The sequence below is a fragment of the Microcebus murinus genome, chromosome 22, assembly GCF_040939455.1.
Source record: "Microcebus murinus isolate Inina chromosome 22, M.murinus_Inina_mat1.0, whole genome shotgun sequence".
NCBI lineage: Eukaryota > Metazoa > Chordata > Mammalia > Primates > Cheirogaleidae > Microcebus > Microcebus murinus.
Window position 1 is genome coordinate 7298654 of NC_134125.1, and position 22818 is coordinate 7321471.

Sequence of the window (22818 nt, forward strand, 5' to 3'; positions counted from 1 at the left end):
TAAGTAAAGCGGCCCAATTTCACAACTTTATAGCCTTTTGAAATCCTAGAAGTGACAATTCATAATGTTCAGGACATAGACTAAAAATGTGTGGAACTTTCCTCTCACACAATCAATTTTTGCTTATATTTTTCTTCCTATAGTGAAAGAGGTCCAGGAAAGTATCATGTAAAACTGCACCAGTTTGGATTTGCCAAAGAACGTGGAGCAGCAAGGTCATGAGGTCCAATCTCCCCCACAGTGGACCAGAGGCCTCAGGGCAGAGCCTGTTGGTAGACAGGAGATTGGACCCCTTGCTCTTGTCCAAACAATTCCTTAAAGGAGGCTCCCTGCCATCACACTAAGGTGAAACCTGCTTATAACAGGAAAAAAATGCTTTTCAAAGAACCCATTTTAAGCATACTTTTGGGAAATTAATATGCATTTAACACACTTGTAACAAAACATGAGACAACACTGTGTCCATATGAATTAAGGGGGAAGAGATCAAAGAACTGCATGAAAATGTAGGTGGCTGGGTCAGAATAATAAAGTAAGTCACTTGTGAATTTACTCCCAAGTTCAAGTGAACCTAGACAATAAGAAAATTATGGAGATAGATTAAGTACCATCTCCCCAAATAGTAGAGGAGGATAGTTCAATCCCATCACTCTATTACAGAGTCTATTACAGACATTTAGTTATATTCAAGTTATAATTCAAAGAATATGACCATCTATATTAAAATCCATCTTTGGAAAACAGACTATCTGAAGGAAGACAAATCCAAAATGAAACTGTGTGGTTTCCAGAGCAATTTATTCATTAAAATCTACTCAATATGCCATCAACAGTTCTCTTGTGTGTATTGTGCTGATAAATAGACACTGAGAGGATTTAACAAGTACGTCATTTAATAAGTCTGAATGCATTTTCACCACATGGTATTGTACACGGTCATCTGTTGACACAGATTTCTTTTTAACAGATCTTAGTTTAAAAAAGTCATAGATAACTGTGAGTTCTGTATAAACCGGTGGATAGTAAGTTAGTTCCTTTGTTTTGACTTATAAGCCTCAACTTCACCGCAGAATAAAGAATGTAGGCCAAAGAAAGCATAATCGGTCACTCGTATAGAACAGTATTGTTTCTATAATTTGAAGCTTTCTGAATTGACGAGTTCAGGCCTGATGTAACTGTAAAAAGATTACTTAATGAATAGACTATATGGAAATTGTACAAAATGTTATTAACTTTAATCATTAATAGCTTAAACAGCACTATATTACTCACTGCTATTCAAAATCAAAACCTGTTTTTGAATCCCCAGGAAGGCGGCATGTGTACACTACCATGCCACCTTGAACTTAGGGGTGTGTCAACACATATTTCAACAGAAACTTTGGCTTTAGGAAAGAGTCACAAACATTTAAAAGAATGGCTTTAATCGTCATTTTAAGTATACGGTAGGGGGAAAGTGTGCTTTAATTAAATATACATCATACCAGTGATGCTGGCAAGGGTGAAAGTTATTCCTAATGTCGACAGCTATAAAACCTAGTTTGTACATGACAAGACAATGAAAGGAAAAAGCAATCCCTTTGAAACAAGATTTTAAAATAAAAAATGTTCACAGTGGTTTGTATCAACATTATGCATTTTATGACAAGACCATGTACAGATTCAGAGCACCCTAGGGCTCTCTTTATATCTTAAAGAAAACGAGCATTTACATTATTATGGGTTGTACTGAATTAAAAAAAGATCAATTGTACACTTACCCCTTAGACAGAATAAACTGTCTTGGGATGTACAGCTATAACACCATCATTAAAATTGTTTGCAAAAGGAACAGAGAATTAAAAAACAAAACACTTTTTTTTTTTTTTTGGAGTGGAGAGTCTTTCATTTGCTGTTATAACCAGCAAATGCCATTCACTAAATCAAAAATGAAAGGAAGGGCCCCCACAAACACAGATCTATCTGAGCAAGCTGACCAGTACACATTACAGTCTTAAAAATGAAGGTTATATACTATATGTTACAAGTCCCAACTAGGCAGTGTCAAAATGACATCTATTTCTTTGCTTGCTTTGTGATCATACCCCTTGGAGGTGTTACAGGTCTCGTGGCATTCGGCTTCTTTTTCTCTGCAGGCTTTAAAATCTGAAGATTCAAAAGACAGTGCATTTTAGGAAATATATTCAACCCAAAATCTTAAGAGTCCTTAAATCTCATCCAAATCTTTTGTTCAGAAATGTTTTTGGCTATTTAAGACTGCCTCAAACAACTGTGACAGCACTACTAGCATAGTATCACAAACCAAGTTGACATTTAAACACCTGGTAATCAATGCTATGATGAACAGGTAACATCTATGATCAGGACAAATTATTTCACCTCTGAGTAAAATGACAATTTTATGAAGTCTGTATCTGGTAGTATTTTCTTAACATAAAGGGGGAAAGTTCTTTAGAAGTGTTTCTCAAACCCCTGGGGGATCCTTGTACAATCTCTGGAAGGTGCAAGTTCTCCCTGATAATTTGTAAAAGAATTGTTTTAATTCATTTAACTGTTGACAGTCACATGATTTCAATAGCTGCATTTATGTTTATGATCGGGCTGGGTTGAAGTGTCATAGTTTATCATAATAAGCAAATGATAACAAGACTGAGGCAGACTGTATGTGTAAATAATGCTTTTGTGCTGAGTGAAGGCCAAATGATGTCATGGTACATCAACAAATGTTTTGTGGAAATGAGACTAGAGAAAAGAGAACTAAGTAATCACATAGCACTGCAATCCCCAACCCGTGGGCTGCAGAGCTTCATAGCTGCCATGCTCTGCCCCATTTCTGTGGAAAATTTGTCTTCCATGAAACTGGTCCTTGGGACCAAAAAGGTTGGAGAGAGCAGACACAGCACACCAGGCAGGTGGCAGTTAGTACTATTTTCCCATCCAAGTGGTGATTTAATCTTAGCCAAACATTACACTGACATTAGGGTTTTAGATTTATAGTAAATGAACCAGTAGCCGCATGAGAAGCCAATATGTTACTTTGTTTTTACCTACTTAAGTAATGCAAAAACAGTTAAGTTCAACGCTGGAAGACAGGTCCTACGATAATTTTATTCCTTTAAGAGGGATCCACACATTATTCCATTATTCTACTAGGACAAACATGGGTTATGGGAACATAAAAATTTAGCCTACTCAACATAAACAGTAAATACAAAGTGGCAAATTTTTTTTCTTTTTTGAGACAGTCTCACTCTGTTGCCCTGGCTAGAGTGCCGCAGCATCAGCCTAGCTCACAGCAACCTCAAACTCCTGGGCTCAAGTGATCCTCTTGCCTCAGCCTCCCGAGTAGCAGGGACCACAGGGGCACACCACCATGCCCAGCTAATTTTTTCTATTTTTAGTAGAGACAGGGTCTCACTCTTGCCCAGGCTGGTCTCAAACTCCTGAGCTCAAGCTAGCTTCCCAGAGTGCTAGTATTACTGGCGTGAGCCACCGTGACTGGCCTGCAATTTCTTTTTTCAATCAGCAAAATCCAAATATGATAAAAGGAAATAATGTTGAAAGCATGTCCTACCTGAAAAGAACACATTAGTGTTTCGTCCACACTCATCATGGCACCTGCATTGTCAAACTCTCCACAATAATTGGGTGCAGAAAACAGAGTGACCAACTGTCTCTTTGCAAAAAATTCATATCCATCTTCAACCACCTTGAAGAGAAAAGTTTTTCAGGATAAGTAGGTGCAAACTTTAGGTGAGTAAAACCACTCTTCAATTTCCTGCTGAGCCTGCTATCCTGTAGGTTGTTTCCAAAGACACTTTGTATAAATAAGCAATACCTACCCACCAAAATCAACAAGGAGAATCTGTGCTCACACACATGCTCTTAAGTGTACATGTAAAATTCAAAATCAATACCTGATGGGCTCTACAAATAAGATCCAAATCATGCTTATGGAGAAATTTTGCAACCACTTCTGCACCAAATGTGAAGGACACTCCTCTGTCATTTTCACCCCAGCCTAAGACATCTTTATCGGGGTCAGACCACAAAAGATCACAAAGAAGACCTTGATCTGGTACATCAGTTGGTCGCATAATTCGCCGAATCTGCTCCATAGATTGAAGATCTGGTGATAAACCTATTAAAGGTTTTAAAAAAATTGAAGAAAGAACTTTTAAAAGGATGTTATCTCTTTATCAGTTTTACTTGTCTACAGAGACTCAATGACTGACATGAAAGCTTAAATTAAATCTTTGGCTACGTTTTATTTACTTGGTTTTGGTTAAAACAAAACAAAACACAATACAGAATCCTATATATTAAAATCCAGTGATTTTAAAAACTATTCCTCTGCATGTCTCCCCAGCTGACAGGACTAATAAGCAACATACATACCCGATGTCATTATTGAACATTTGTAATGACAAGGCATAGAAGATGCAGATGCTCAGATGTGAGGTGGCTCTCTAGGAAATCTGTGCTGTCCACAGACCATCAAGTCTGTCAGACCAGCTCAGATGTAGTCTAGTTATTGTCATCTGAGTTGAAAACTCTACCAAAACCTCTGTAAGTATAGGAGGGCAGAGATAGGCTCTTCGATGGTTGCCTAACTGCTGACCACACATGAAAAGAAATCCTCTTTGCAATTACTATTTTAATTACATTATACAAAGCACAATCTCTGAGTAAAGCAAAATAACTTAAAATCCAAGTCAGAAAAGGTTCTGAGAAGATCAAAAACAGATCAAGGAAAAATCCGTTCACATCGTCATTGTTCTAGAGGATCTATGGCACAGCAAATTAACTGCTATTCATTTTATAGTTAAAAATACTTTCTTGTTCTATTTTCAAATCACAGTGTCGCAGAGTCCAGAGTTCCCTGTAACAAGTCAAATGCTTACATCAGACTTCTGTCCAAATGATCCTGGCTGTGTCAGAGTGAACAGAGATGTAATGCATCAACAAAGGAGTTACTGACAGAAGTCATCATCCAATGACAACTCATAAATGTCACAGTGTTCAATTTTTAGAAGGAACCAAAAGCTATTTGGAACAAAAATCAACCCACATACCTCCATGACAGCAGAATATTTTCTCATCCACGATGGCTGCTATCGGTAAACAGTTAAAACAGTCTGTGAAAGTTTTCCATAGTTTAATGTTGTATCTTCTTTTACCTGTGAAAATTTTAGGATAGTAAAAAGAGATTATTGTTCTGTAGGTTGATTCTCTCAGGATAATTTCCTCCAAAGCAAAGTTCTGATTACCTTTTAAAATAAATGAAACTATGCTTTTATTAAGAATCTCTTGCAGGGGGGTAAGAATTGGATATACATGACACCTGGAGATGTCTGATCTCTAAGCAATGATTTACATTTTCACATGAAATATTTTAAAATCGCATAGAAGTATAAAATCAGAATTCCAATATTGATAATGACTAATGACTATCATTAAATTCCCCCAATTATTTCGTAGCACCAACTCTGTTTGAAATCTAGTCTGTTTTGTCCAATCTCAACCTACTGACAACTCCTGTTTCTAAAGGTAATTATGAACAACTCACACATGAGCAATTACCGCCTTCCTTCTGAGAGCTAACATCCATCCCATCTCCCCCTCAATAACCCTCTGATAGCGGATAACTCCCCACCCCTAAATGCTCTGGCAGGAGGCATAATGATAACAGGGGAACACGGATTGCTTCCTGCAGACACCATGGGGTTTCTGCACAAATTCTAAATGCTCCCCAAAGGACTGACGTCACAGTGCAGTCATGCTCCCTCGCCAGCACGTGCGCCATGCTTTCTGGAGTCAGTATGACCGACACAAGCATGCCTTTAAGCACTGTTTCTACGTGAAAATTATGTTCCCAGTTATAAACCTACTCATAAGCCTTGGAAGAACAGACCTGTCTGAATTAAGGACCGCCCCACAGACAGCCCAACTGTTCAGGTGTCTTTGTCTCCTGTACCTTACCACACACTAAAGCACAATCTTTATTCCTAAACCAAGAGTTTGTCCTTAGTCTCTTTTTCTTTCTTATCCTAGGGACTAGAGGGACGTCTAAAGGCTTAAACCTGGACCTCTCCTTTGAAGAGTTATTAATAGAACCACACCTTCCACCCCCTAGTGCAAATCAAGCAGGGTATAAAGGTTTAGCACAGGATTAGAAATGTAATGCAAATCCAGCAAACATCTGACTTCTCCCTCTGCAGAAGAGAGCTATTTTTTTTCTCCTGATAGTTTCTGGCTTCTCAACGATTAGGTCTAACTCTGACCATGTTCACTCTGTTTTGCATTTATTTGGAGGCCACTAATTATTCCCCCTGTCCCATATATTATTTCATTGGAGGATCGTGGAAGCTTAACAACTTCCTCGCTAAAAAAGCCTAAAGGGGAACCTGCAAACAATCACCATCTCCAATTTCCAAGAGATAATAATAGTACAGGTTAAGTATTCCTACTCCAAAATGCTCCAAAATTTGAAACTTTCTGAGTGCTGACAGGATGTGCTCCAGGAAATGCTCATTGGAGCATTTAGGATTTCAGATGAGGGATGCTTAACCAGTAATATAATACAAATATTCCAACCCCCCCCCCAAAAAAAAACAAAAACAGGGGCCATGCTGCCTTAACCCTCATTTATGAAGTGACTTCATTTTGTCATTTTGTTGTTGTTGTTGTTGTTTGAGACAGGGACTCTAGCTCTGTTGCCAGGGCTAGAGTGCAGTGGTGTGCTCATAGCTCAATGCAACCTCAAACTCCTGGGCTTAAGTGATCTTCCTGGCTCAGTCTCTCCAGTAGCCGGGACCATAGGCACACACCACCACTTTTGGCTAATTTTCTGTAGAGATGCGATCTCACTACAGTGCCCAGGCTGGTCTGAAAACTAGGCTCAACCAATCCTCATGTCTTGACCTCCCAAATTGCTGGGATCATAGGTGTGAGCCACTGTGCCTGGGCCTGTCTCCAATTTTCTACTGAAATCTGTCTCTGAGCAAATCATCCAATGGCTTCCTTGGCGACTTTTCCTTTCCTATTTGTTGCATTTGCCATTATTACATCCTGTTCCTTTCTGAAGTCAGCTTTACTCCTTGATTCTTTTAGTCACATAACATATATGCCAGTTTCTCTTGCTGATTCCTTTGCTGTCTTTGTTGATTCCTCCATCAAAGAAGTTTTTTTCCTCTTGTTGCCTCTTGGCATCTTAACCAAGTACAGGGCCATTGCTTTCTCTTCTCTATTTCTTCCCTAAGGCCACTTAAACCCTGGGAACAGCTGGCTCCTGCAAAGTTTAGCCTGGGTAATCACCTAGGTCCCTTCGAGCTTCCAAATCCTAGGAGTTTGAGCCAGCACCTGTAATGCAATTTCACATACTACACATTGGACAGCTCTGGCGTCAGGAAAGGATCAAACATGCACACTTTGCCCAACAACATACCCCAGTCTTTCCGGAATCACATTCATATAATTAAAAAAAAAAAAAGGAAAAGGTAATATAGTATTTATTATACTTGGGAAATAAGCAGTAGTTTTAAAATTGTTGTGTGAAAATCTACATTTGGGCCAGGTGTGGTGGCTTACACTTATAATCCTAGCACTCTGGGAGGCCGAGGTGGGAGGATTGCTTGAGGTCAGGAGTTTGAGACCAGCCTGAGCAAGAGCAAGACTCCATCTCTACTAAAAATAGAAAGAAATTAGCTGGACAACTAAAAAAATATATATAAAAATGAGCTGAGCATGGTGGCGTATGCCTGTAGTCTCAACTACTTGGGAGGCTGAGGCAGAAGGATTGCTTGAGCCCAGGAGTTTGAGGTTGCTGTGAGCTAGGCAGATGCCATGGCACTCTAGCCTGGGCAATAAAGACTCTGTCTCAAAAGAAAAAAAAAAGAATATCTACATTTGAATTAAACCTTTCATTATAATAAAATTATCAATTTTTAAAAAAGAATGCCTGCAAGCTGTCAACTGAAAGCTACCTATGTCAAGGGCACTTTTTATGCCCACAAGTAGACTGAATGGCCAGTTATACCTTCCTGATAAGAGAGGGGGCGCTTGAGCACAATGTTTATAAATGTGCCTCGATGACCAAACAAAAGTTAAAATTGCAATCAACCAACACTGACTTTTCTAAACCACTTTAAAGGCCTCTGCATTCAATAGAAACTGAAACTGGTGTAGCCAATATTGTTACATTAGGATATATGTCACACAAAATCAGTGGGATTTGAACCTCATCAATGAAAACATGGAAGTACTTGCTGAGTAAACAGCTATGTAAAAGGAAACCTTTCTTAACCCAAAAGTAACATCTGTAACAAATACCCCAAATACAATGCTACAAAAATCCCTGTCTGTGGTACCTAAGGAGTAGTAACTGCTTTACTAGTACTTCTTTGATACAGACTCATTGCAGGGACTCAGTTGTCCCAGTCAGTCCAGAACCCACCAGATCTCTCTCCCGATAACCCCTCCCACCTCATCTTCTTATCAGCTGGGATCTCAAGGCCACAGACCAAGCAAACAGTGAGTTGTGGAAAGGGTGGGGGTAGAAGGGCTAAGTCTATGCATATGTAACCATTCCAGGACCACTTCTAACAAATGAGCTAGTTCAAATTATATATTTTTTTGCAAAATATTACATATTTTGTTTTCTCTGTTCAGCATATTTTAGGAAAGTAACCACCATTTTCCCTGGGTGCAGATGAGAAAAACTACAATAATTTCAAAAACTATATATTGCAAGATTCCATTTATATGAAATATCTAGAAAAGGCAAAACTATAAACAGAAAGTGGATTAGTGGTTGTCTGAGGGCTGTGGTGATAGTTATGCAAGTCTATAAATTTACTACAAATCCACTGAATTGTACACTTTAAATGGATGAATTTTATAGAATGAAATTATATCTTAATAAAACAAAACTATAAGGCCGGGCGCTGTGGCTCACGCCTGTAATCCTAGCTCTTGGGAGGCCGAGGCGGGCGGATTGCTCAAGGTCAGGAGTTTAAAACCAGCCTGAGCAAGAGCGAGACCCCGTCTCTACTATAAACAGAAAGAAATTAATTGGCCAACTGATATATATATATAAAAAATTAGCCGGGCATAGTGGCACATGCCTGTAGTCCCAGCTACTCGGGAGGCTGAGGCAGAAGGATCACTCGAGCCCAGGAGTTTGAGGTTGCTGTGAGCTAGGCTGACGCCACGGCACTCACTCTAGCCTGGACAACAAAGTGAGACTCTGTCTCAAAAAAAAAAACAAAAAACAAAAAACAAAACAAAACTATCTATGTGGACAGGTTCTCAGAGTTGTACTAAGAATTAAGTTATCTGTGAATGCTCACAAAGACTATTTTAAAGAACCCACTTCTGAGATCATTACTTCCTAATCTGACCATGATAAAAGAATCTAGAACATTATGTAATATTGTAGTGGCAGCGTTATTTTTCCACCCAAGAAAAACTAAAATAAAGCAAACTAATGAAATCGAAAATATGAGCGGGAACACATTACCTAAGCTCTCACAAATGCTAACAACAGAAGTATGTTCAGTTGATGACAAAAGTATCTTAATTTAAATAACTCCTCCTTAAATGTGGAAAGTACTTACATTCATCATAAAATCCATAAATTCTATTGATGCTGGCACATTCATGGTTCCCTCTGAGAAGAAAAAAATTCTCGGGATATTTGATTTTGTAGGCCAGTAAGAGGCAGATAGTCTCCAATGACTGCTTCCCCCTGTCCACATAGTCCCCAAGAAACAGGTAGTTGCTTTCTGGCGGGAAACCTCCATACTCAAAAAGTCGAAGCAAATCATAGTATTGCCCATGGATATCACCTAGAAGCAAGACTTTTGTTACACAGTGTTTCCATACTTAGAGCTTAACCCACTAACAAACCTTTGGGAAGACATTCTTTAAATATTCACTGCATAATGGCATTGACCTCCAGTAATGAGTTTAATTTGACAGCCAACACTAAGTAATAATTTGCAATCTTGCATCATATTTAGTTCAGTTGAGCCTAATTAAAATTTTAAGTGTGTATATGTTCCAGAACCTCACACAAAATTCAACTAATTAAGAATTTATTTTGTGGAAAGGAGTGCTATGTCTAGGCATGCCTCTTGCCAAGTAACTTGGTTTTCCTTCCAGGATGGCTGATCGGTATCAGATCTCGGACAGCTCCATCTCGGGGTACTGTGTCAGCAGACTGCTGGACTTTTACTGAGCCCTGGCCCCACCGATAAAAAAGCAGATACTCTACACCCATCAATGAATTCAGCTCTCGATTTCTCCCTGCCAGATAATGCCCAAGAGCATTTTACTTGAAAACAAACAAAAAAATGCAAAGTTTTGAGTGTAGTCAAAAATGCTAGAAGAATATATCATTACTCGAATGAAGTATAGTTTTTATATAATATTGAGTTAAAACACAGATTTCTTTTATTATATAAAAAACAGAACCATAAACCAGCATCAAAGAAGTTCTATTTTTAGAAATAACCAGCGTTGCTTTAAGCTTAAATACAATCCTATGTATTCAGTAGCTCACACCGTATCTTAGCTCTCTCTCCATTCTTCATCTCGTTTTTTCCTCTGCAATGTTTATATGCCTTCAGTGAAATAATTTAAAAACTGAAGTACATTTAAGTAAACTAAATCCATGGGAGGTATTTATTCCAAAACCACTATTTAACTTAATTTTAAGTAATTCCAGGTTATTCATAAACAGGAAATAATTCTGCTAGCTAATACAAGTTCATCAACATATACTCGACTCAGTTAATCAATCACGTTGCAACCAAAGATAATTTAGTGTGCCCAAAACTTACCACATATTTTGAGTGGTGCTTCAAGTTCTAGTAGGATAGGCTGACTGAGAAAGATCTCACGAGACTTTAAGCACAATCCTCTGATTTCATTCTCTTGTAGCTGGACATTCTTACCAGGCTTGGACCCTCTCACTGTAGGGGGGAAAAGACCCCAGTTACTCCAACAAAGGCAAAATACAATTTAATATCCAAGGTTTAGACAAAGAGGGGACAAAAACATGGTTTAACTAGCTTTCTGACTGGCTTCATTTTCAGGACACTTACAAAGAATGTGTTTTTTTAATGCTGAATTAGAACCTTAAAATCTTAGGACAGGATTTCAGAGATTATTTAAGTGCATCTTCTATACCAAGTAAGATTTCTTCATAGTATCCAGAACAGGGGGCCATCCTGTCTGCTATCTCAGTGCTGTTAGAAAGTCTTCCTTTCACTACCCAGCTCCCCAAGGAAGACAGCTCCAGGCCTCAGTCCATACCCAAGCCACACAAAGTAGCCTTGTCACCACAGCCCACCCACCAGGACTTATTGCCTCTAGCCTTCTCTTTTCCAGCTTTATAAATTAACTCGCACAGCAGCAGACTTCAGAGTTTGTTCTGAGAACTGCGGTCTCAGGACACACCGTGGTCTTAGGGAAGCTCAGAAGCCTCCCCCATCAGTGATTTTTACAGGACCATGAGTAGCTATCTCCTCAAGGGTCTCTGATTTACCTATGACAAAAGCATTGTGTTCATATTCATGCTTGTACGGGGCAAAGGATGTCAGCATGTGCTCTAAGAAAGAGTATCTTAGTTATCTGAACAGATAAGAAGCAATGGGAAAGAAATCACTGCACAGCACAGGGCATTCTAATCTCCAAAATGCTCACCTACAGATCACTCAGAGTTCTAGACTCATGTTGAAGCAAAAGGCTTAGTAAAATAACAATTCATTTATCAGCAGGTAGGCAAGTAGTAGAAATGAAAACATTTTGTTTTGGTTTCAGTTGCAACAGATTAGACAATCATTAATACAGAGTAAACAGCACTGAACTGCTAAATGTACCTTAATCTTACAGTTACAAAGTTGCCCCTTCATGAAAATGGCAATCCAGCAAAACTGCTTGCCCGCAGGGTCTGTGTTAAGTGTGGGACTGATTATCCACAAGGTGCCTGAGTCCCAGTCTTTAAACTTGTTTTAAACAAAAGATTGATGAGATGGCATTCTCTGAATTAAGACTGAAGTAAAAATATAGAACCAGACTAAACATAGATGTTAACGATCCATCTTCCCACCAATAAACCCAGTATCAAGTGATTCAGTGTTAGCAAGACTACAAAATCCATCAGATTGCAATACTAACCCATCAGATTAGCAATCCATCAGTTGTTAATTTAAATTTTATTGGTTTGAGGCTTTGTTTGTATTCAAATTATAAAATCATTTGGCCTACTAACTAAATAAGAGCAAGAAGTTTAACTGGTTTGTACATAGCTTTGTTCTATAAATACCTAAGTAACCATATTACACAGCAATAAAAATTACTGAAATAAAAAGCAGATATACTTGATGGGAGTCCTTTTTCATTAAAAGGGTTGTGTCCAAGTTTGAAAAATGCTGCCCTAGGTAAAGTCAGCCTGAATGGCCACCGAAAATTCTGAATTATCTGAAGAAACAAGTTTTGAGCAGAAATGAAACTGTGTGTAGAGGGATATTTTTTTCAATGAAAAATATTAAGAAGGATGACAAAAGATAAGGGACAAATTCTTGAAGCACACAATGAAGTGAAAATTACTAAGAGATAATAAGGCTAGACTGGGAGCCATCAGGAGACCCAAGATTCTGGACTAGTTCTATACTTTGGGGAAATCACTTTACTACTTTGGCCTTCAAAACATACAACTGAACTAAAAGACTGGCAAAGTCTTTTTCTAATCAAAATGTTTCAAAACAAGAAGCACAGTAATGATAACCTTTGATGGAAGATATGAAGTAGATGCATATATAATACAACAACTGAGCAATAAAAACCGGTTTTCCCCAGAAGAACCACAATTTCTCTCCAGACACCAATACATAGTAAAGAACTCAAGAAACACTCCCAGTGGCAAGATGGTGGGATCCCTGATTCACTGGCCACAAAACCCCAATCATTAGTGATTTCACAAGTTAGCAAAAAACTTGGGAAGACTGCCTAGCAGGAAACTTATTTTTCACTAGGAGGGAACTCCTAGAAGCTTCTGGTTTCAATCTGAACTTTTTTTCTCAGCAGAGTTCCACCACACTTGTGAATGAGGCATCCCTTCTAAGTCTTTCAGAATACTTCTGCAGTAATTGTCTTACATACATATGAATGGTTGGCTTACTTTATTATATGAACGATAATGTATCAAGTCAATGTCATCAGATTAAATCAATGTTGCTAACATAAATCTTGGTTTTGGAAGATTCTTACTACCACCTTTAGACATAGTTTATGACAGTTTAAATTCTCTAGTTCTATTTTTCTGTTTGTCCTCTGAGTGGGGGTGTTCAGAGATTAGTAAAAAGCAATACTACTAACAATTTAAGAATTATTCTGAATGTGAAGATTAGATGCATTTTTTCCAGACAAATAAAGATTTGTTTATATTTGAAGAATGGCGCTTATCAAAAACATTATCAACAGGCCAGGTGGGGTGGCTCACACCTGTAATCCTAGCACTCTGGGAGGCTGATGTGGGAGGATCACTCAAGGTCAGGAGTTCCAGAGCAGCCTGAGCAAGAGCGAGGCCCCATCTCTACTAAAAAAATAGAAAGAAATTAATTGGCCAACTAAAAATATATAGAGAAAAAGTAGCCAGGCACGGTGGGGCATGCCTGTAGTCCCAGCAACTTGGGAGGCTGAGGCAGGAGGATTGCTTGAGCCCAGGAGTTTGAGGTTGCTGTGAGCTAGGCTAGGCTAATGCCATGGCACTTTAGCCCCGGCAATAGAGCTAGACTGTCCAAAGACAGACAGACAGACGGACAGATGGACGGACGGACGAAAAGAAACCAAAACAAACAAACAAGGTCTTGAAGCTTCTTAAATTCCCTACGTTTAGCTCAAGGAAAAAAAATTATAAAAATAGAAATTGCTAAAACCATCTTCCATCAATTGGTGCACAGCTGCACAGCTGAGCAGGCCTCTGCTCAGACACCACTTCACCCTGGAAAAGCCTCTCTCATCTATCTCCCCTTACAAGCCTGCTCCATGCTTCCTGAAATGCTCTAACAATGACCACTCCGCATCACACCCTGCACTTGGAATTACACTTGCCAGTTTGCTTCTGCCTGTTCACCTGGGCCCCTGGTAGAATATAAACCGAAGAACACAGAAGTCTTGCTCTGCAGTGCACATGAGCCATGGCCAGTATACAGGAGGTACTCAAAATTTGTTGCATGAATGAAGTCTGGATAAATCTGTAAGTACTGTTGACTTGTGGCATTAGAAATAAACACTCCTGACTAAACATTCTGAATTTAAAAAAAACCTGTTTCTGTGCTTTAAAATTACAAACCAATGGTGCCATTTTTCTACCAGGCTTTACTGGAATATTTTTCCAATTGTGAAAATTTAGGATTGTTCTCAAATTTCACATTGAAGATAACTGTCTAACAGAATATAAAAGATTTCAAAATGGGTTTTGACAGTCCAAGTGAACACTAAATTCTTAACAGTTGTCCCACCAGCCAATAGCATTAAAATCAAATTCACTATTTTTAATGTCTAGCAGATAGAATGATTTATTTGTTGTAGCCAATATTTACTGAGCACTTACCATCTGCCAGGCACTGTGCTAAAGGGGCTTTACGTTGTCATTTAATACTCTCAACAATCCTATGAAGTTAGGTACTATCACCTCCCATTTTACAGTCCAGGGACTTAGTCCAAGGTCACATAGCTTATAAGAAGGACAGCAGGCTCCAACTCTAGGTCTAGTACTTCCTCCATATCACCCTCCCACTTAAGAAATTTGTTCTAGGCCGGGAGCGGTGGCTCACGCCTGTAATCCTAGCACTCTGGGAGGCCAAGGCGGGCAGATTGCTCGAGGTCAAGAGTTTGAAACTAGCCTGAGTAAGAGCGAGACCCCATCTCTACTATAAATAGAAAGAAATTAATCCAGGCATGGTAGCATGCCTGTAGTCCCAGCTACTTGGGAGGCTGAGGCAGAAGGATTGCCTGAGCCCAGGAGTCTGAGGTTGCTGTGAGTTAGGCTGACGCCATGGCACTTACTCTAGCCTGCGCAACAAAGTGAGACTCTGTCCCCCAAAAAAAGAAAAAAGAAATTTGTTCTACATTAAACTTCCAAACCAAAGGAGTTTTTAGCAGGATAAATTACCAAAACCCAAATATATAGTCATTGCTAAGAAAATTCAATATGTGATATAAAATCATAACATATCCTTATGCATAGGAGGCAATGAATAAGAACTAAATTATGGGAACCTGTTAAACTATCAATACTTATTTACCATGCTTCAAATATCCAACAAAATCACTGCTGAACACCTACAGTGCGCCAGACCTGTGTTAAATGCTAGGAATACCCTAACAACAGAATGGGCAAGAATCTTGTCCTTTTCCTCAAGAAGCTTACATCCTAGTGCAGGTAATGGAAAAATTAAGACAAACCAGGTAATTGCAGATTGTTATTACATAAATGGTATGAGTGGAAGAATTATCCTTCCATAAAAGTTATACAACTAGACGTCCACCTTAAGGATAATGTCTTCAAAACCATTAACCCCCCCCAAAGGCATGAATGTCTCCATTTTAGTGCTATTAGCTACAAAGAAAAATACAAACAGTGTAGCTCTGCACAATAAACATCAGTCAATTCTTACCCTGAAGTTTAAAGCTCTCACTGCTGTGCCCAATGAGAGAAACTTAACACAAAAAAGAGACCCTAGGTGGGAAATTCAAGGGTTGTCACCCTATGATATCTTTCTAAGTAGCAGTTCAAATAGTTAATATAAAATTATTTCAGCCAGGTGCAGTGGCTCACATCTGTAATCCCCGTGCTTTGGGAGGTCAAGGCAGGAAGATCACTTAAGGCCAGGAGTTCAAGACCAACCCAGGTAAGACCCTGTCTCAATTAAAAAACAAAACAAACAAACCAAAAACCTAGCTGGGTGTGGTGGCATGAGCCTGTAGTACCAGCTATTTAGGAAGCTGAGGAAGAGGATCACTTGAGCCCAGGAGTTTGAGGTTTCAGTGAGCTATGATTGTCCCACTGCAATCCAGCCTGGGTAACAGAGCAAGACCTTGTCTCAAAGAGAGAAAAGAAAAAAAAAGCATCAAAAATTTAGCTAAATAGCTCAGCTATGAAAGCAAAAAATAAATAAATAAAAAAAAAATTTAGCTAAAGTACAGAGCCAAAAGAATTGAAAACAGGGATTCAGACACATGAATGTTCATAGCATCACTATTCACAACAGGCAAAAGGTAGAAATAATTCAAATGCCCATCAGTGGATGAATAGATAAAATGTGGTCTTATCCATACAGTGGGATATTAGCTATAAAAAAGAATGAAGCACTGATATATGCTAACTGAAATAAGCCAGTCATAAAAGGACAAATATCACATGATTCCACTTATATAAAATATTCACAATAGGCTAGGCATGGTGGCTCATGCCTGTAATCCCAGAGCTTTGGGGAGGCTGCGGTGGAGGATCCCTTGAGGCCAGCAGCTGGAGACCAGCCTGGTTAACAGAGCAAGACTCCATCTCTACAAAAAATAATAATAAAAAAAATTAGCCAGGTGTGATGGTACATGCCTGTAGTCCCAGCTACTCAAGAGGACTGCTTAAGCCCCGGGGTTCCGGGCTGCAGTGAGCTATGATCATACCACTGCAACACAGCCTGGGGAACAGAGTGAGACCCTGTCTCTAAAAAAATAAAATAACTTAAACAATCGAATGCCCATAAATTCTTATTCCAATGAATAAGAATTCCATTCCTCAGATGGAGTGCTTCTCAGAAACCCAAGTGCTAGGTACTACATGGAAATAAAACCAGTAAGCACTGTGAACATATATATATATAGGTTCATGATCAATACATTAAAACATCAACTTAGATCTAAAATGTTGACTTTTTAGTAAAGACATTTATCTGGCTAGAAAGGGAGAGTCAGAAAAATGCATTATGTTCAGCAAAGGCTGTTCTTGTGGAAATGTATCTAATCTATCTAGTAAATCACTAACACGAACGCATCATAAAAACTTCCACACAATTTTATTGAAAACTGATAAAAACTTGCAATTATAAAAGACTTTAAACTGGCTACTATTTAAAACACCAACTTATCCTCATAAGCAACACTAACTTCTGACAGCCTGGCAACGAGAGAAGCAGAGACAAAATTATGGGAGGAAGTTTAAAACAAGCTTGAGATTATTTATGAGGAATAAAAAAATATTTTCCTTGCCGCACAAAGGCCCCTTAATTGTTGAAAGAAAATCATATTAAAGAAATTGCACACACCAAAAAAAGCCTCAGCTGAATAAAGCTTTTGAACCTAAAAAAGGCACAACCAGTATAAAAATAAGTCAATAGAGATTTTGCTGTTTTAACATAATCCTATTAAAGTAGGTGGTAATCTTAAGAATATGCCACATCATATTTATTTCAGTGAAAAAATAATCTCATGATATTTGACAGATTTAGGAAATTAAGAGCTCAAATCAAAACAAAACAAAAACCGGTAAATATTTCCAACGTTAAACGTTCCTACAAACAAGTCGGTTCTTTTCTGCAAAAAATATAACCACAAAAATGCTATCAAGTATCCTCCAGTTTCTTTGCAAAGTCACCAGCTGGAAGACCCACACTTTCTGACCTCCACACCATACTCTCCCCCATCTTAACTTTTCTGACTGCTGGGGTTACACTTCAGGCAGTTAGAGGTGACACCGATTTTCCCAGGACAGCTAGTCAGGATGTAGCTGCCAAACACTGCCCACTGTTCTCAATAAAGTATCTTGAGTTTTCTACATTTGAGTCCACCGAACAATGTTTAACTTTCCACAGTCTAAGAACACATTTTGATAAAATACCACTGAGTATACTGCACATCTGACCCTACATTCTATGAATTTTCATTTCCTATAAGCCTTACTATATTAGTAACACCAACTCCCTCTACGCGAGAAGCACCCGTAAAGCCGTGTAGTAGAGAAACTAGAGGTTTCAGATAAATCATCAAGATCTATACTTAAACCATCTATTCTTCATGTTTTGGATACAGAGGTCTGATCCTGAAATACAAAAATCTGTCCTACAGGCCGGGCCCAGTGTCTCACGCCTGTAATCCTAGCAATCTAGGAGGCTGAGGCGGGTGGATCGCGCTCAAGGTCAGGAGTTTGAAACTGGCCTGAGCAAGAGCGAGACCCTGTCTCTACTATAAATAGAAGGAAATTAATTGGCCAACTAACATGTATAGAAAAAATTAGCCAGGCATGGTGGCACAAGCCTGTAGTTCCAGCTACTCGGGAGGCTGAGGCAGGAGGATCGCTTGAGCCCAGGAGTTTGAGGTTGCTGTGAGCTAGGCTGACGCCATGGCACTCACTCTAGCCTGGGCAACAAAGCGAGACTCTGTCTCAAAATAAATAAATAAATAAAATAAACACTATCTACAGAACAATCCTTATATATCAGGAGATGAAATTGGTAAACACTTTCTGTGAGCCAAGGCAGAGGTTATATTAATATTTAAATGACTAAAGCAAGTTGCACAATTAGGCATAGCCTCATATGGTCTCAAAGTTTGACAATGGACTTCTTCATAGTAAAGAGCTTCTTGCAAATCAGGATGTGCATGAAGTTACAACCACCTGCACTGCAAGAAAAATGCTAGCCACTCTTGCTCCTTTAGGAGGCCATTTATAAAAGCACCCCAAATCTCATTTTTCTCCAACACAGTAGAGAATCAGACCAAATCATCATCTGGTTCACTTTCTCTCTAAATCACATTTTACTGTGTAGTTACTTAATAACTAACATCACTTATACTGAGTAACAACTTTAAGGTTTTATCAGCAGCAAGACAGAGCTTGGATAAAAGCTTCTAAGGTGGGTTACAGAGGTGAGGCCTGCCTTACTAAAAACTATTCAGAGTTTAGAGAAGAAAAGAACCGCAAAGCTGCAGTGATCTAAGATCTAAACCAACACGCTGTTTTTCTCAAATAAGACTTCACTTCAGAGTTACCTTTCTAGTACTATTACTGAGCCACTTCTCAACTAGCTTACACAGCCCTCAAGCTTAAAAGACCAATCCTGAACACGTAAAAACGTCTGAAAGGTCACAAACATCATATTCCTTCCACTTTCAGATATACTTAAATCTTAACATCTTTAAGGAAAAAGGCTTTGGGGGCATTACAAAAAGCACGAAAATTTATTAGCAAAATTGTCTAACTCAGGCCAGGCGCGGTGGCTCACACCTGTAATCATAGCACTCTGGGAGGCTGAGGTGGGAGGATTACTTGAGCTTGAGTTTGAGACCAGCCTAAGCAAGAGTAAGACCCTGTCTCTACTATAAACAGAAAGAAACTAGCCAAACAACTAAAAATAGAAAAAATTAGCCAAGCACAGTGGTGCATACCTGTAGTCTCAGTTACCCGGGAAGCTGAGGCAGGAGGATCGCTTGAGCCTAGAAGTTTGAGGATGCAGTGAGCTATGATGACACCACTGTACCCTAACCTGGGCAACAGAGCAACTCTGTCTCAAAAAAAAAAAAAAAAAAAAAAAGAAAAAAAAAAAAAAGAAACAACCACTGATCTCATTTTAGATAAATTAAATTTACCAGGCAAATTTCGTTGCATGATTTTAAAGATTAAAATTAAAATCTACACTCGAGGGGGGAGGGGGGCATGGGCAATATATGTAACCTTAACACTTGTACCCCCATAATACGCTAAAATAAAAATAAAAAAATTAAAATCTGTAATGTGAATACAGTTAAGGGCACACCAGAACTTAAATTAACAAGACTGATATGATCTTAAAATTCTAATGTTTCTAATCTATACAAATTCCAATTTATCCTGTTTTCTCTAAGAAAAAAAGCCCACTCTGGTCTAGCCACACACATCCCTGCAAAGATGTGCAGAATTTAAAAATTTAGAAACATATTTGATAAAAAGTTCCTCTTGTTACAAACTAATCAGTTTCTCACCAATGGCTTGCTGCCTCATATAAATTAAAGAACTGTATTAACTAGTATGAAAAGTATGCCAGGCACTAGATGACAAGGTTTTCACCCTACAAATGGCAGCGACATTTCAAGAGCATTTCAAGGGTCCTTAATGACATTTAGTGGGTTTTTCTTTTAATAAAGCTTAAAAGGAAAGAATGCACAGATTAAGGATGAGATATTTTCAGGAGTTTCACTTTAATAACTTACTTTAAAAGGTCTGCAGATTCTACCACCAGAGCTGTTCATGCTCACACTCCATCACTCACAGCATTTATATTCCAACAATGTTTTAGGAGGACAGCATCAAGGCAAAAAGCAGTTAAAATGCAGCCAATTTCACATCTAATGTCCAAATCAAAAAGGCGAGTTGACTAAATTCTTCCAAAGTCTTGGATGAGACGTTAGCATCTGTAGACATGCTCTTGAATCTGAGAGCAGTTCAATTCAGCTTCCCTCTTTAAAATCTGAACCTCATCCCTCTCCCACATCAATACGAATCAATTGCCAGGCACCTCACATGGCTTAGGAGAGCCAAAATTAAAGCTTTATTTTAACCTTTGCTTAACCACTGTTTGCTTCCTTCTCTCCTTCATAGGGTGACAGTGAAATGTAGCCAGTTCTAGCTCCCGGATACCTGGGTTTGAAACCTGACTGTCACTAACTGTGTGACCTTGGTCAAGTGACTTCACCTTTTAGTTCGTTCCTTCTGTAAATCAAGAAAAAAATAACAGCCCCTATATCGCAAGGTTGTTGGGAGAACTGAACGGGATCTGTGGTCAGTGCTCAAAGAATGCCTAACACACAGTAAGTGCTTTGGATGCGTTAGCTATTATTATAGTAAAAATTTGATGAACTCAAAGCGCTTAGCATGAGATAACGATTCTGTCATCATCGCCGGTTTCATGCTGGGATGCACGTTGAGGGCAACAGCGCAGAGACGTCTCCAAGATTAGGACAACTTAAAAGGATTTGGGGGGCAAGAGAACATAGGTTCTCACATCTTCTGAGATGCGAACGTTCGTCACCAATTAACAAGAAATCCGTCCCCCGACCCCAGAACCACGAAAAGTAAAAATAAAAAAAAAGCAAGCAAGGAAAGAAAAAAGCCCCCAAACCCGGTGGAACTCATACCCCCAACAAAATGCTTTTCGAGAGGACGAGTGCCACAAACTCCCCCTCGCAGAGGAAAGCACGGCACATGCCGTCCAGTAGGCTGGACTGGGGCCCCCCACCTTCTCTCTCCAGAGACTGGTCCAGTTTGCGGGGGGCAAGTGGATAGAGGCGGGAAACGTGGGGGTGGGGAGCGGAGTTTTCAAATTCCACGGCCCAGAGGAAAAGCAGCTACATCCGTATGCAATGAATGAGAGGAGCCAGGACGGTCGGCGGGTGGCGCCAAGTTCGGGACCCCGGGCGGCCTCCCTCCGGCTGCAGCCTCAGCCGGCGGGCCAACTCGCGGGGCTCGCTCCCCGCGGCGCTGCAAGCCCAACCGGCCTCCCAACTCCCCCGCCTCGAACCCCCAGGGCCGCCGGCCGCCCGCGGGCCCGACCCCGCCAGCCCGCCCGCCGCCCCCCTCACCTTCCAGCAGCCGTTGAATGATGCTGTCGATGTTGAGTTTATCTATATCCGCCATCGCCTTCCCACTGCCGACCCTCCCGCAGCGGCGCCGCCGCCGGCTCGCGCCCGGGACTCACGCCTCCTTTCCCACGCCACGAGCAGAGGCGGTGGTGGCGGCGGTGGCAGCAGCCGCGGCGGGTCCCCCCCCAGCCGCCCCGCTCCCTGCTTCCTCCTTCTCTCCCCACTGGAACCACGAGAAGAACAAAATGGCCGCCGACTCCTTAGCCAGCCTCGGGCGGCGCACGGATGCGCGCGGGGAGTGCGGCGCCCGGCCGGGACTTCTTTATGGGCCATAGGGCGCGAGGGAGGGGGCGGGGCCAGGGCGCGGGAGGGGGCGGGGCCAAGGCTTGGGGAGGGGGAGGAGACGGTTGAGCGTAACTGCGACCGCGCGCGGGATCCTTCCGCCAAACGGGTCGAATAAATAGGTCCCCTGGCCGGAGTGTGAGTTGCAAAGTTGCACGTGGAAGCTGGAGCCGGAGGAGTAAATGCAGCTGTGCACTGCGAGGATTACAACCTCCGCCGGCTTGTGTACATTGAGGCCAGATGTTTGCAGACTTGGCCATTTTGGAGCCCACCTAGGGATTTTGGGGGTCCTGGAATTTAAGCCTTAAAATAAACTTGGGGTGGAGGTGGAGAGGGAGAATAATAGCGAAGTAGGTTGACTTATTTTGGAATCAGATATCCTGGGACTTGGGAGACAAGGAAGGTTTATTTGGTGACTAAAAAGAAAAAAAAATCTCTTCCAGATAGGTCAAAGTGATGTTGTGCATTGTTGAATGGTGAGAATAAGGGTGTAGTTGCATATATTTTTTGTGCACTTCTGTAACTTTACCTTTGGGAAAAAATGTGCATCCTCAAAAAAAATTTTCATCATCTCTACCTTTGGATTATGTTTCTTGAACTCAGAAAGTTATATAATCATCGGAGCTGTTACCCTGGTTCCAGCCAGGGCGAAGTTGAACCAGCGCGTGCAGCAGATAAAAGGGGAAGTTGCAGATTTCTCGCGTCCGAGCCGGGGCGGGAAGAGAAGAGGGAGTTTACGCAGCCGGACTGTGCGGGCGGGCCCCGGGTTGTACAGACACCCCAAAAACTTCGGCGCGTTCCCCTCCGGCTTCCATGCGTCCCCAAGTGCACTCTTCTCCAGGGGGTCCCCAAATC

The 22818-nt window shown here is 40.4% G+C and overlaps 1 protein-coding gene across 1 annotated transcript; it reads right to left on the reverse strand.

The window, feature by feature from the left end:
• Positions 1-777: 777 nt before the first annotated feature.
• Positions 778-21919, reverse strand: PPP1CC (protein phosphatase 1 catalytic subunit gamma). Its single transcript, XM_075996555.1, has 8 exons — positions 21622-21919; positions 10845-10976; positions 9618-9848; positions 5076-5180; positions 3918-4141; positions 3575-3709; positions 2085-2145; positions 778-1175 (listed from the first exon to the last, which is right to left on the reverse strand). Exons 1-8 carry the CDS (start codon positions 21674-21676, stop codon positions 1105-1107), a joined length of 1014 nt encoding a protein of 337 aa, XP_075852670.1. The 5' UTR covers positions 21677-21919; the 3' UTR covers positions 778-1104.
• Between the last annotated feature and the right edge of the window lie 899 nt (positions 21920-22818).